This window comes from Mus musculus, chromosome 1 (genome assembly GCF_000001635.26).
Source record: "Mus musculus strain C57BL/6J chromosome 1, GRCm38.p6 C57BL/6J".
Lineage (NCBI taxonomy): Eukaryota > Metazoa > Chordata > Mammalia > Rodentia > Muridae > Mus > Mus musculus.
The window spans coordinates 100065748-100082459 of NC_000067.6; the positions used below are offsets into that span (position 1 = coordinate 100065748).

At 37.7% G+C, this 16712-nt stretch overlaps 1 protein-coding gene across 2 annotated transcripts in view; it reads left to right on the forward strand.

Annotated features, from left to right (window-relative positions):
* Cntnap5b (contactin associated protein-like 5B) overlaps positions 1–16712 on the forward strand; it is a 718354-nt gene that overhangs the window by 293502 nt on the left and 408140 nt on the right. For both annotated transcript variants that reach the window (XM_006529594.4, NM_172851.3), the window contains exons 5-6: positions 6301–6504; positions 10283–10467. In XM_006529594.4, coding sequence (XP_006529657.1) covers positions 6301–6504; positions 10283–10467 — 389 coding nt within the window. The remainder of the gene's footprint in view (positions 1–6300; positions 6505–10282; positions 10468–16712) is intronic.

Below are 16712 nucleotides of genomic sequence, written 5' to 3' on the forward strand. Positions count from 1 at the left end.
ATATTATCATCTCAAAATGGCAGGCACACTGACTTAAAGCAGAGAGCAACTTTTAGAAAAGAACACAAGACCTTCCTTCATTTTCTCTCTCCCTTCCTGTCTCATTGGCTGGATAATCAGGAATCTACAGTCTTATACATTATGACTTCATCTCCATGATTTACAACCCATTCATTTTAGAGATTGACTGACTGTAGGATGCTTGTTAACCTTGACTGTTAGTAACTATCTACAATAGCCAGAATCATCATGCTAGTATAGTTTGAGTATGGGTTGCTAGCTTATGGTCTCCTGATGTAGAAGTTTCTGATTGTGTCATGGGATGCAAACACAGTACTATGCAGAGGTAGACTCACGTTGTGTGTTGGTGAGGCAAGTCCTGTGGAGGCTCATGTGATGTTTGGAAAAAGTATAAGTATGACTCAACACACAGCAACAGGGTGCTTGCATAGCTAGCTGAGCAATTCTTCCTTGGTCTCATGTCTTCACTGACCTACATTTTAAGGGAGGCAAGTCAGAAAACTTCTGACATCCCAGCTGGTGCTGATTGCTCCTGCTAACTGGTGCAGAGTCAGGGGGGCTTGGCAGTATTCACGGGATCACGCCACAGTTACTGATTCATGTTCGGTGACACTTTTGAAACCGAGTATTGGTATCATGACACTACTGAACAGGAGTCCTGGTATCCTGACAAATGGAGATTGAAGTCACCCCAAAGAACTATTTCTAAACATATTACCTTGTCTTATTTACCATCTTTTGACCTCTATATTGGGACAGTAGGCTACTGGGTTTAAAGCATATAAAAACCCTCATTAAGGTAGCTTTTAAAGAAATCTAAACCAACAGTCTCCCAGAGTTTCTGTCCATCTGTATCTGTACTTAAGATGATTTAAAGTATTTTTATATTGAAAATGAACCAACAGACTTTATTTCTTCTGTATGCCCTGAATTACATCAATGAGGTCCTAGATTCTGTACTTCTGGTCTGCTTCCTTGAATATAATACTGTTGTTCTATGAAGATGGGGGCTCCAGTCAGCTGATCTTTGCATCCACAAGATCAAACCCTGTGTGTACTCTTTTCCTGACATTTCACTACCGGCAATACCTTTGACTTTCAGAAATACTTCCCTTGATTGGATATACTCTTGAAACTCTACTTCACTTTGGATGAGGTGGGTGCCTGCTTCTACTGGGCTGAGAGTTGTGTCTGTGCTCCCTAGCTTGAAGTTTAGAACCAGAAAGCTATACCTAGGGTGTCATTACTCATCCATGCTGTGCAGCCAGGATTTAGGCACATATTATGTAAGTGATTAATAGGAGTAAGCCAGGGATTTAGGAAGTTTTCTTTGTGGGTAAAACAGTTGCTGCACTGGTATGCATATCTCAATTCAGGTCAAATGCACCCAAATAAATACCAAGCAGATGTAGAATTCTGCTTCAAAACTTAGAAAGTAGAAACAGGAATCCTTTCAACAAGATGTCAAGCTAGACTAGCTTTAGTGAACTGAGGATTCAAGTCAGTGACTCTGACTCAAAAATTAAGATGGAAGCAAGAGGGAAAAGATTTTACATCAACCTCTGGCCTCCATCTCTACATATTTATACATACAATGTGACCTCCCCATATTTATACAACACACACATCATACATATCAATCAGTCAATATAAATATAAACAAAAGAATCAAGGATAAACCAAGAATATTGGAGAACAATCTAGTTCATATTAATCAGCTAAAAATAATAGACCTAGTAGGAACCAAGTAGGCACTGGCAGTATAGAACTGAGGGAAAGTGAAGAGACTAACATACATATCACAAGAACAGCATCATACTTCCACTAGCAAATGTTATAACAGATGATGCATTATACAAATTCAGGATAAAACAGTCTTTTATAAATAACACACAAAAGGGTCAAAACCCTCTTGATTCTTGCCATCAAGCTTCTGGTTTTCCCAGCTTTTTGTGATCTCCTACTTTACAAAGTGCTCCCTTGATAAACTTCTTTATGTATCTACTTCTAGCTCACCACCTATTCCCAGTCTCAATCATAGCTCCAGGACATGAGAACATGAAAAATTACCAGGGATAGCCTCCATATTCAATCCATGCCTATTGCAAAAGTACCACAAAGTATTTACCCTAAGAGCTTTCCAAACACAAATCTTTTTGTTCAGGCTCTCACTTGATAAGCCACTGCCCTGAATGACCATGTAATTTTTGTGTATGAAGAAATACGTAACACTAGGTGCCAGGGGATTCCACATTAACTTGTAAAAAAATATAAGTAATCTTTAAAAAATATGTGTGAGTGGGGGGTAGAGGGACAGAGATAGAGATAGAGACAGACAGACAGAGAGAGAGAGACAGAGGTGTGTGTGTTTGGGGAAGTGTACATACTTGGTGTACATGCAGAGGTGAGCAGAGAATCTTGTTCAGTCTCTCTCATGTACTTTTCTGTGGGTTTCAGATATTTAACTTCACTGTTAGGCTTGCAGAGCAAAGCATCTTATTTGCTGCACCACCTTGCCTGCTCTCCATTTTTCTTTGTTTTAGCCTCTTTTCTGTCTTTTCTTGTCATTTTTATTGATAGTAAATTGTATTAAAGTGCAATAAAAGCAGGCTATAATTTCTCTACTCTCAGATCCCCCAACGTCCCCTCTCCCCTGGATCCATTCTCCCACTGCCTTCCTTGAGAAAAGAGTAGGTTTCCAAGAAACAACAACCCAATACAATAAAACAGAATACAATAAGACAAAGCAAAATCCTTTACACCATGGCTGGATAATGCAACTCAAGAAAAGGAAAAAAAGTCCCAAGAGCAGGCAAATGAGTCAAAGACTCAAATTTTTAGGAATCCCACAAGAACACCAAGCTTACAACCAACACATATAACCTAGTTCAGACATTTGCAGGCCCTATGCTTACTGGCTTTGTCTCTGTAAGTTAACATGAGCCCTGTTAGTTGACTAGATGGGCCATCATTTCCTGTTATCTTCCATCCATTTTTACTCCCACAATCTTTCTGCAATCATTTTCCATAAGATTCTATAAGCTCTGAGGGCAGGGACCTGATGATGACCTCCATTTTAAACTCTTTCTGTACAATGTATGACTGTGGATATCTGCATCTACTTCCATTAGCTGCCAAAGGAAGCCTCACTGAAGATGCTTGGACAAGGGGAATCTATGAGTATAGCAAAATATCATTAGGATTCATTTCTTTTTTTCTTGACCAGTCATGTTTGGGTTTACCCTAGGTCACTGGGCTACCTAATCTCTGCTTCTTGACTACTCAGGAAGTGTAAGACATGCATTCTCATGGAATTGCCCTCAACTTGAATCAGATATTGCTTGACTACTCCCACAAGTTCTGCACCACAGTTGACTCAGCACATCTTGCAAGCATAAAGATTTTAGGTCAAAAGTTTTGAGGCTTGGTTGATGTCCACATTTTTCTTTTAGTATCCTATAGAATACCTTCCCACACTGAAGACACTAGAATATAGGGTTGAAGGCTTCACATGGGCACCAGCTCAATCTCTCAATGTTCAATGAGCTTTGTGGATATTTTCCTCAGCAATGAGTCCTTGTTATAAGTTTCTATTTAAAGAGCACAACCGTCTGTCCTAGCATTAACCTGGGTTTAGATTTACCCACTGGATTTAAAGATCTCCACAGGAACCTCTTGCTCAACAACTCAATAAAATATATCTCAGTCCTGCCATTGGGAGCCTTGTTTGGTGACAAGAGAAGGCCCGTTCATACTCTGCATCCCCTATTACTAGATCACTTACTAGGATCACCCTCATAGATTCCCAGGGTTTCCATTGCACTAGGTTTCCACATAACTCCCTCAAAGTTCTCGAGTTCCAGGTGACTCTCTGCATATTCTTCTTCCATCTCCCCCAACAGGATCTGTGCTGTCCCCATTTATACCTGCACAGCAGGTCACGTGCACAATCTAGTTCTCCTTCCATGGGAGAGCCATCTGTTGGATCAAGAGCCCTCCTTTTTAACTTAGCCTCTCTGAATCTGTGAATTGTAGCTTGTTTATTATTTACTTAATAGCTAATATTTACTTATTCTTTTGCCCACTTTGACTTTCACTGTGTATGTTTTTCTCAAACTGCAAACATTTCTTTATATCTCACAAAAACCTTAAAATACCCCCATTATTTAATTAGGCAAAACTTGCCTTCAATGTCAAACAACTCATTACTCTGTGAATTCCTTCCTGCAGGTGCATCATCTTCTGAGTCTCAACTTTCCTTTTTTAAAGGAAGGATAGTCTAGATCATGCATGACTGCAAGGCTCATTAAATGAGCTAAATATATGCTAACAATTACCCAAGGATATTTTGTTTAACACACAGCATACTCATCTCCATAAGCCATTGCAAAATTGTGAGCAAATTTGGAGGGCATATTGAATTCTGTTGGCTATTTTGGTTTCCCTATTAAGTAGTAATCATGGAATTGAGGAGATACCTCAGTGAGGTAAAGGGTTTTCTATATAAGTTGAGTGACTTGAGTTTGAACCCATATAAAAAGCTGAATATGGGGGCACACATTTGTAGTGACACCAATCCCTCAGAATAATTGGAAACAGAAATGAAACTAACTTCAAGCTTATGAGCCAGCTGAGTTGGAGTACACATTACAGAGGTAGAAGCAAAGGAGAAAACAAGAAGAAGAAGAAGAAGAAGAAGAAGAAGAAGAAGAAGAAGAAGAAGAAGAAGAGGAAGAGGAAGAGGAAGAGGAAGAGGAAGAGGAAGAGGAAGAGGAAGAGGAAGAGGAAGAGGAAGAGGAAGAGGAAGAGGAAGAAGAAGAAGAAGAAGAAGAAGAAGAAGAAGAAGAAGAAGAAGAAGAAGAAGAAGAAGAAGAAGAAGAAGAAGAAGCCTATTTTGAATAAAAGGTGGAAGGAGAGAACTGCCTCCTCAAAGTTGTTTTCTGATCTGCAACTGCAAACAACAGTACATGCATACCTGTAGCATACCTATAAGTATACACACACACACACACACACACACACACACACACACACACACGAGCATGCACACATGAAGAGAGTCTATAAACCATAAAATAATAACTTTTAAAAATAAGAGCTCATTTTTAATTTTGATGCTTCTTATTATATGATACATTTTCTTTTGTTATCTTATTGTTTTAAAGAGACTAGGTGAAAAAATTTACATAGTAAATAAAGGTTCTATTGTTCACAACAAATTAAAATTCAAACAAGGCAACATAACAGAGGTGTTAAAATATCCAATGCTGAAAATTTTATGTGTGTTGTATTTCTTTTTGTTTAATGGCAACAGTAGAAATGATGAGCTATTCTTACCATTTTAAGTCTGCTTATCTAAGTCATGTTGAAGATAGTAAGCATCTCCCTGGTGCATGGAGAAAGGAGTAAGTATTCAGTGGATGAACTTAATCTTTCTTCAAAACTTCTCTTAGACTTCTGGTTTTCTAACTGTGAAATGGTTATAGTGATTCATGTGCAACTTAATTAATATTGCAAATATTGGCATTTGACTGACTTCTCTTGAATGTGCAAAATGTTTCTGTTGATAATTATTGACAGCGTTAGGGGAAAAGCTTGCATCACCCTACCAGGTTGAGTCTGTATTCAATAAAGCAAACATCTTATTGCTATAAGAGTCAGCAAGTACAAGGGATAGTGAGCCACCACAAGTCGAGTGGCAGTAGTCCTCAGAGAGCTTTCTTCAAAGGAACTCTAAATGCTGCTCTCTAAGGAGACTCCTAGCTTGTGTTGATATCCCTTCCATAGCAGCTATATATTTCTCTCATTCTCCCTATCTCCCTCTTACTGAAACAGTTATGAACTTCCTCTCCAGGCTTTAAAGGAAACCTTTCCTTAGCTCCAAGGCCCCATCATATATAGATTTACATGTTTTGCATCTTATTTTTCTAATTATTTTCCTCCCATCTGAAGTCCAAATCATGGCCTTGAGGCTGTCTTAGTACACCTCACTGGAGGAAGTTATGAAAGCGCCCTTGTAGGTCTGGCTACTGTTCTCTTATTTTGTTCAACAGTCCCAAATGGGAGCTTCTACTTTAGCCAGATGTGTCTGTGCTGCCTACAAATGATTGATTCCTTAGATTCTATATAGGTCGGTTTTATTTTATGTACTTTCTTATAAGAGAGATCTTCCTTGTTTCAGGAATATTCCTGTGAATTGAGCAGCATCAAAGATGAGAAGCAAAGATAGGAGCCATGAAGAAACACACTGATGTTTCTTTCTCTTTTCTCTACTCTTAGAATCAGATGTTGCTGACTTTGATGGCCGGAGCTCACTTTTGTACAGGTTCAATCAGAAGACAATGAGTACCCTCAAAGATGTGATCTCCCTGAAATTCAAGAGCATGCAAGGAGATGGGGTTCTGTTCCATGGGGAAGGACAACGTGGAGACCACATCACCCTAGAGCTCCAGAATGGAAGACTAGCCCTATACCTGAACTTGGGTAAGGACAGACCTATGTATATGTCTTTATATGACTGTTGAAGCCAGAGGTAAATCTCATGTATCTTCCTTGATTACTGTTCCACACCCCTTTCCTCACATCGTTTGAACTCAATTTATACTTTGTTCAAACATCATGTGCCCACCCACCGATCTTGCCTCAGCAAAACTCCACATGAGTCTGCATCAAATGACATATCCCAAAACTTCCATTTCAGTCACTAACATATATTTATAGAATAATTATAAAGTCTTCTGAAAAGGCATTTATTTCCAATTTTCTACTTTTTGAGAGTCAAAATTCAGTTACTTAAATATATATACATAAATATGTTTCATGTATGTCACATAAAGCTACAGACCTTAAAAGCAGAACTTTGTTTCCTACATTTATTTAGTTAAGCCACAATTCACCAGCTTTAATGTAAGATATATGAATTTCAGTAAAAAGATCAAACAAACAAACAAACAAACAAACAAAAAACAGTGGATAGAATTTATTTATATCTTCCTCTTTTGTAGTGAATTTGGAATTCAACTTGTAGGCTCCTGAGAAGGCTCATTTGCCTGCTGCCAAAGTTTACAACCTGAATTCAAAACCTGGGACCCAGAAGGCAGAAGAGAACCAATTCTTATTTTTTTTTTTTTTTACTAAGTTAGTGATGTACACAATTGCACTTACATTGTCCCATATAAAAAAACAAATACATGTAATATAAATTGAACCTGTGAATATGGACATAACTCAGTGGTAGAGTATATTCAGTCCCCTACCATCATGTTCAAGACATTGAATTCATCCTTGAACCTAGCACAGAAACACATGAATCTCCTTGTAATTCAGGTGGCATTCAGTAACTCACATAGAATAAATATAATTTCATAGTAGTCTTTCTGTCTATTAAAATAGTTATTCTAACTCTAAAATATAGAGGAAAAGAAGCATCTTTTTCATACTGTGGCAGAATTTTCTCATTTATGAAGACACAGTGTTTATTGGTGTTTTTGCTTAGCTGTGTTTAGTGTACATTTGCACATTTGTATTCTTCTTACATACATTGTAAATTAAGAATGTTAAGTTGTTAGATATTTTATTTATTACTTATCACTTTAATTTCATCTAAAATTACAGTATTCACTCATAAGTATTTTAAAATGTTATAACTTTATAAATGCCATTTTAACAACTATCTTATATACTATTATTGATTTTACATTTATGTTTAATCTCTCTCCAAACTACTGAATATGATCTCCAGTTTTTAAATCATTAGTCTTTTTAAACCCACATTAATTTATAGCCTTAGAATACATTTACAGAGAGCAGATGATCTAGCTAATGTCCTGATGTTGACTTAACCATATAGCTTGCTCTGTCTGCACCTCAATGACTGTGTTATCTTAAGATGTTCATCTGAGATATTGCACTAATGATGACCAGTTAGTGCAAACTGCCTACCTTCTACCATAATACAAGAACTCAGTTTTTAATTGCACAAGGAATTAGTGATGAAACATACTGGGGTATTTCCTCTTATTTCAAAGAAATGATCAGAGAACAGAAATTATGGTAATCTTTTTTCTTTTTCTGTTTTTCCTATGTAATAATGGTAGACATATGTGAGTGCAGAATTTTCCTTTGCATGTATGTGGGCACACATTAAAGGAGGGTCTCTCAGGGAAACCCTGAACTCAGATGGGGAGTCTTGTGAGTTGTTTGCACTGAAATTCTTAGTCTTCACTGTACAGAGCTGGAATTAGAGTGGGCCTCCACATCCAGAAGGAATTTACTAGGGTTTCTAGAAATCTGAATTCTGGTCCTTGGTCATGTATAACAAGCAGTTAGACTGTACAGCCATCTCCCCAGCCCTCACATAATGAATTTTCAATGGAAAAATATCTTCAGTATTAATGTACAAAAATTCAAAGGACAGAAAGATTCCCCTCAAACTCTATATTGTGGAAACTCGACTATATCCAAATTGTTGGACAAACAAACTGATAACAGTCAGAGACAATTGCTTATAACAATGAAATAAAAATAAAGAGATTTTTTTCAACTATATCCATTTAAGAGAAATAAACACTACATGGCTCAGTGGGTTAAGTGCTTGCCATATAGTGTGAAAATCTGAATTGGATCTCCAATACCTGCATAAAGCCAGCCTGTTTATTGTCCAGCTTTCTTACTGTGGATAAAGAGACAGAGATAAGAGAATCTAGAGAGAGTCACGTGCTGAAATATTCAGGGGCAAACAATACATCCTATCTCCAATAAAATAGAAGATGTAGATTGATATTTAAGACAGTCTCTGACCTCTGAAGGACATTGTAGTCTAGTAGTACAGGTCATGGCCATATAAACAAGGTATGGAACAGGCATGGAGGTCTGTCTTCTGAGAACACCAGTGCTAGTATCTTCGAGAAACAATAACTAGGACACAGGACCACATAAACGCAGGCAAGAGGCTAAATACAAAGCAAGAAGTAGTATCTACCCAGCTTGGAGGAACTGGTACCCAGTAGCTGAGGGGTTGTAGGAACCATTGTCCTTGGGAAGGAAGAAGAGACAGGGATATTTACTAATGCAGTAGTATACTATGACAATGGTGAGAATCCAAGGCTTGTTGAGTAGATAAATAATAAATCAATAAAACAAAAGCACACATCAAGTTACCAGTCCTACTTTCCAAGTATGGTAAGTCTGGTGTCCCAGTACTAACTCCTGCAAGAAGCCAGGCATCCTTACTCAGTGAGACAAACAACACAAAGAGGCATGAGTGAAGATGGGAGTGAGCAGAGTGAGAAGCTCACAGGCAGATTAGCTGGTTCTGACTCCTTGAGGCCACATAGTGTCATCAGTGCACAGATAAATACAGGTGGCATTAAAGATGACACAATATAAGAAAGAGAGTATCTACACTTTGCTATCATATTCTGAGTGGAGTGTCAATATATACTATTCCCTCAAACTAAAACTAATGGATTAGAGGCCCAAATGATGACTCAGTGTGTAAAGGTGCTTCTTACAAATCATGGTGGCTAGAGTTAGATCTCAGCACACACATGAAGGAAGGAGAAAAAAGAAATCCATATATACACACATGTGTGTGCACACACATACACACATAGAATTTATTAAGATATTTTAAAAATTACATTATCAGTAGTGACAGTTTTTCTTGAATGTTGACACAAATTCTTTGTGATAGTGGCAGACATATTTTTGATAGGGGGACTCAGTTCATACAGTACTTACTGAACATTTGCAGCTGGGATGGTTATGTTTTCCTCTCTTTCTATGTGCACAGACACACTCTGTATGGCCAGTGGCTTCCTCTGAAGTTGTTTCAAGATCTGCTTTCTTCATTTATAATCCATCCAAATTGTGTGGTGTGTGTGTGCATGAGTGCGTGCATGCGTATGTATGTATGTATGTAGTTATTTTTTAATAAATATTGACATTTTTGTTTTAGATCTTATTGCTTTGGCTAATACTGTAAGTATTTCTGTTACCAGGTGATTGATGGTGTCCTGAAAACATTACATTTCCTGTGTGGAAGTGGGGGTGTATATCATTTGAGCTAGAACCTGGTTCTGGAAACTGAGACGAAAGCCTGTTGCATGACATTTTCCAAATGCTCAGTGGTATGCCCTGTAGAGGGACAGCTTGAACTGAGTTAGTTTGAGGGAACATCAGGTTCCTGGTACTCAGTGCTGCAGATAATTAGGATTCAAAGTTGACAGGCTAAGACTCTATTCCATCTTCCCCTATGCAGATGATAGCAAAGCCCGCCTCAGTAGTATTACACCCTCAGCCATTCTGGGTAGCCTTCTGGATGACCAGCACTGGCACTCAGTTCTCCTGGAGCGTGTGGGAAAGCAAGCAAACTTCACTGTGGACAGGAACACCCAGCACTTTCGGACCAACGGTGACACTGATGCCCTGGACATCGACTATGAGGTGAGACAATCCTCCCAATATGTTCCAAGGAGTGGGAGGGAGGTTGCTATATAAAAATTTTAAGCCACTTTATCTTAGCTGGGCTACCAGGGAGAAATCTCTGATGAAGAACTGCACCAAGGTCAAGAAATGTCTGGGCCAAACTCTGTGTTCCTGATGAAGTGTCAATTGTACAAGCTAAAAACCAATACTTCTATTTACTTTCTCTGTGTGTAACTATGTATGTATGTATGTATGTATGTATGTATGTATGTATGTATGTAGTGTGTGTTTCCTAGTAAGTTTCTGTTGGTGTGTCAGGTACAACATACACAAACCTATGGGACACAGTGAAAGCAGTGCTATTAGAAAAATTCATAGCTCTGAGTGCCTCCAAAAGGAAACTTGAGAGAGCATACACTAGCAGCTTAACAGCACACATGATAGCTGTAGAAAAAAAAAAAGCAAATATTCCTACAGAAGAGGAGTAGACTACAGGAGATAATCAAATTCAGGGCTGAAGTCAACCAATAAGAAACAAAAGGAACTGTACAAAGAATCAACAAAATGGGAAGGTGGTTTTTGAGAAAATCAACAAGATAGATAAGCCTTTAGCAAGTCTAACCAGAAACCACATAGACAGTATCCAAATTAACAAAATCAGAAATGAAAAGGGAGCTATAACAACAGAAATTGAGGAAATTCAGAATATCATCAGATCCTACCACAAAAGCCTATACTCAACACAACTAGAAAATCTGTATGAAATGGACAATTTTCTAGACAGATACCAAATACCAAAGTTAAATCAGGATCAGATAAACCATCTAAATAGTCTCATATCCCCTAAAGAAATAGAAATAGTCATTAAAAGTCTTCCAACTGCTTGGAAGTGGTGGCACACGCCTTTAATCTCAGCACTTGGAAAGTAGAGGCAGGCAGATTTCTAAGTTCAAGGTCAGCCTGGTCTATAGTGTGAGGTCCAGGACAGCCAGGGCTATACACAGAAACCCTGCATCAAAAACCAAAAAACCCAAAAACCCAAAAACCCAAAAACCCAAAAACCCAAAAACCCAAAAACCCAAAAAACCAAAAACCCAAAAAACCAAAAAACCAAAAAACCAAAAAACCAAAAAACCAAAAAACCAAAAAACCAAAAAAAACCCCAAAAAACAAAACAAAAAAAAACCCAAAAACCAAAAAACTGAAAAACCAAAAAACGAAAAAAACCAAAAAACCAAAAAACCAAAAAACCAAAAAACCAAAAAACCAAAACCAAAATACCAAAAAACCAAAAAAAAAAAAAAAAACCAAAAAAAACCAAACAAACAAACAAACAAACAAACAAAAGAAACCCAACAAATAAAGTCTCCCAACCAAAAAAATCCCAGGACCAGATGGGTTTTGTGGAGAATTCTACCAGACCTTCCAAGAAGACCTAATAATGATACTCTTCAAACAATTGAACAAAATAGAAACAGAAGGAACACTACCCAATTCATTCAATGAAGCCACAATTATGCTGATAACAAAACCACACAAAGACCCAACAACAAAAGAGAACTTCAGACCATTTTCCCTTATGAATATTGATGCAAAAATACTCAATAAAATTCTCGCAAACCGAATCCAAAAACACATCAAAACGATCATCCATCATGATCAAGTAGGCTTCAAACATTAACAATAGCATCAATTTGACACACAGACAGTTCTATTTGTAAATACTTGGTGTGTGTGTGTGTGTGTCTGTGTGTGTGTCTCTGTGTGTGTCTGTGTCTGTGTCTTCTGTGTCTGTGTCTGTGTCTCTGTTTGTGTCTCTGTCTATGTGAAATCAAAGTTCAGGACAGTGAGTGGCAACATATAAGAAGAAGCTAGATAATGTAGAAGAGGCTCAATGGTTAAGTGCACATATTCCTTATACAGAGGAATTGGGTGTAGTTCCAAGCTTACATATGGTGTCACTCACAACTGTCATTGTCTCCTTCTCCATGAGACCTGACTCCTGCCTCTTGCTTCTTGGGATACTAGCACTCACATGTACATATCACACTTTCACAAATACACATAACTATTAAAAAATTTAAATAAAAATGATAAATTAAATCTAACTGATGAAGAATAGATAAACCTTTTGTAAGGAACTTAAATTATGTTGAATAATGAACATATAATTACTATTTGCAGGACAGCTGACAATATTAAATATTTGTTTCAAGGGCCAGGCCAATTACAACTACTAAAAATATATTGAGTAGAACTCACTTAGGCTTCATCTGGACTAAATCAGAAATCTGGGAAAGGGATCTGATCTATGCCCAGAAATCCTTCAGGCGACTTCTGATACCACTCCCTCACACACTGGCTGAAGGCCTCGACCTTGGATCTCTCTCTATATATATATTTCTCTCTCTCCATTTCTCTCTCTCTATTTCTCTCTATATATTTCTATTTCTCTATCTCTATTTCTCTCTATATTTCTCTATCTCTATTTCTCTCTATATTTCTCTATATATATTTCTCTCTATATTTCTCTCTCTCTCTCTCTGTCTCTCTCTCTCTCTCTCTCTCTCTCTCTCTCTCTCTCTCTCTTTCTCTCTCTCTCTTTTTCTAGATTGCATGCTTGTCCTTGGGGTGTAACTGTCAACTTTTTTAGATGTGAAGTAGACAGTACCTATAATCAACTGGAACACGTTTCCAGGCACACCTGTAAGGGATATTCTAGGTTAGATTAGTTTGTTCATAAGGGTGTTTTTCAGTCTGGATTTCTATTGCTATGATAAAACTCCATCACCAAAAGTAGCTTGTAGATGAAAAAAGGTTTATTTCAGCTTAAATTTCCAATTATCTGTCCATTATTCAGGAAAGTGAGGACTGAAAATCAAGGCAAGAGACAGGTTGCAGAGAGCATGAAGAGACCATGGAAGAGTGCTGTTCATTGGCTTGCTCATCATGCCTTACTCAAACATCTTTGTTATATATATCAGGTCCAATGTTGACATACCATGACTGGCACCACCCACTGTGAAGTGGAATTGCCCATATCAATCAAAGAGACAAATGCACCACAGGCTACTTAACGAATCAATCTTGTAGTGAAACTTTTTCAAAAGGTATCCCTCTGCTCAAATGACACTAGCTTATGTCAAGTTGACATAAAACCAACCAGAACAGATTGATTGTAGGATTAATTGAGCTAGAAACCCATCCTCATCAATGACACCATTCCCTGGGATGAGATGTTGGACTGTATTAAAAGGAGAAAGTGAATTGGAAATAATGGAACAATTAGAAACAACCCTTTTTCTTCTTTCAGTCATTATCATGAGCCTTAAGAAAGTTATTTTCCTTTGATGCCAACTTCAGTTCAGTGTATTGTAAATAATATATGTCATTCGTAACTTCAAAAGGCACATTGACATCTTTTGACTCAAAGGGAAGAATACCAGGTAGATATTTTTGAATTGCTGACAATGGAAGATCTTTCAGTACCCCTTGTGATTCTATGTCAACTTGTTTAATTGATTGAAGAAACAAAGACTTCACAGGAAATTAGACTTACCTCAAAGCACAGAGATATTTTTAATGAACATGGAGACATTATTGACAAAAAGAAAGTCATCAAGTCCTTATTCACTGTCATCATTTTTGTGAAATTCTTTAGTGTCCAAGGTAATTGTTCTAAAATCTATGCTATTACCTAATTTACCATCAAATTGCAAGCCTGTTTGCCTTTGTAAGATCTCATTAGCATAGATATTCTATGAGCTCACAGCTGTGTGACACTGAAATGACTGTTAGATCTTAAGGAAGTGAAACTCTGTGGTGACACAGTTTATGCAACTGGAGCTGCTTCCTTCATGTATGTCTTGTCATGTGGATAATACTCCGTAAGGGTGAAACATCTTGAAATACCTCTCTCAAGCAATTTCTGTGTCAGGAGCCTCGAACTTTTGCCAGAATGTGCAGACAGGACTCTCTAGACATCATAAAAGAAGATAGATTGAGGATGGTGTCAAAGACCACCTGCACTCGATTACAAGAGTTATATGTCAGAAGTCTCTATCCTTGGAGATTTACCTCAAAGGAAGGAAGTTGAGGGAAGTAAAAGCCATTTGGGTAGAGAGCATTCCATTCAACTGTTTCCCACATGCTGGTATAAACCTAAAAGATAAGAACTCAAAATTTCAGTAAATCAGAAGCAAAACCATTGCAATTGTTAGAAGGAGCTGAACACTGGTATACAAATTGAGAATGGTTTCTATCATAGGCCATTCTGTTAAGTTAACAAACAAACACACAAAGAACCATAAAAACACTATAGCTTCTGGCCTGAGTTCTGTGTGAACAAGAGTTGTGGACTACTATAGTTGGAATGATGCCGTGATCACTTCCTGAGATCCTCTGTCAGAGCATTCCAGGATATTTTTTCTACCTCCTCTATTATAGTTTATGTCAGGACAAGTTGTATTATGCAACTCTATCTTTATTTACAAACATTACCAAAATGTAGGACTACTGGCCAGAAAATGTGGTAGTTACTGATCCTTCTTTTACACCACGTGGTGCTTTGATTGGGAAGGCTGCCATAGGCTCATCTTCTAGTACTTGGTCACCAGTTAACAGAGCTCTTTGGGAAAAGTTGGAAGATGTGGCCTTGCTGATGAAGGTGTATCACTGGGGACAGGGCTTTGAGATTGCAAAAAGCCCAAACTGTTTCAAACTAATTAATTCTCTCTGCTTGGTGCTTAGGGATCAAAATATATGCTCTCAGCTACTGCAGCATTTTAATCCCTGCCTGCCTGCGATTTTGCTCCACCCCACAATGGTCATGGACTCAAAACCATGAAACCATGAGTCCCAATAAACTCTTTTGCTTTTCTTTTCTTTTTTTTTTCTAAATTGGATATTTTATTTATTTACATTTCAAATGTTATTCCCTTTCCCGATCCCCCTCTCCCAGAATCCCCTTATACCATCTCCCCTCCTCCTGCTTCTATGAGGGTATGACCCCACCCACTCACTCCCACCTACCTGCCATTGCATTTCCCTGCAGTGGGGCATTGAGATTTCACAGGACAGAGAACCTCTTCTTCCATTGATGCTAACCATCCTCTGCTACATATATGACTGGAGCCATGGGTCCTTCCTTGTGTACTCCTTGATTGGTGGTTTAGACCTTGGGTGCTCTTTTTTCTTTAATTTGCCTTGGTCATGGTATCTTATTTCAGCAGTACAAAGGTAACTATGAAAACATCATAGATGTTCATCAAAAGACTTGATGAAATTTTGTGAATCATCTAGAATGACAGCTCTAGCTTCAGAAGATCTGATGCTGTCTTCTGAGTGACTGCATTTATGTACAAGTACAACACACACACACACACACACACACACACACACTCACACACACATTTTATACATATATTTTTTCTTTATAAACACTAAACTTGCATGCCTGAGTGGAAGTAGGGCACATACCTGCAGTCCTAAATCTTGAGAGGTACAGATATTACTTCTGGCTATGTAGATTTAGTAATCATCCTGGGCTACCTGAAATCATTTCTAAAGAGTGAACAAATAATATGGGATTCAATGGGGAGAGGATATAAGACAATAATGGTAAAGACATATTATACATATTATATATTATATATATATATATATAATAAACTGTTAAGGAATGAATTAACTATAAGAAATATTCATGATATTCATATAATTGCATGAGTACCTTTATAGACATTTCTAAGAAAATGAAATGACTGTTTTATCATTAAACAGCATGGAGGCCTTTCTAAATAAGGCATAGATGGGGGAGGAGAAGTAATAAAATGTAGGAAAATTTTCATTTCTATAAAACCTTTCTAAGTCTTTCTATTAAAAAGAGCATATTTGATGCCATCATATTTCACCAAGTAACTAAAAACAGTGCTTCAAAGTATAAAACTAACAAATATAGTTTTTTTTCCATTTTTTATTAGGTATTTAGCTCATTTACATTTCCAATGCTATACCAAAAGTCCCCCATAGCCACCCACCTCCACTCCCCTACCCACCCACTCCCCTTTTTTGGCCCTGGCGTTCCCCTGTACTGGGGCATATAAAGTTTGCGTGTCCAATGGGCCTCTCTTTCCAGTGATGGCCGCCTAGGCCATCTTTTGATACATATGCAGCTAGAGTCAAGAGCTCCGGCGTACTGGTTAGTTCATAATGTTGTTCCACAGTATGGGAAAACAACAAAAGAACTCACTGATTTAAAAATA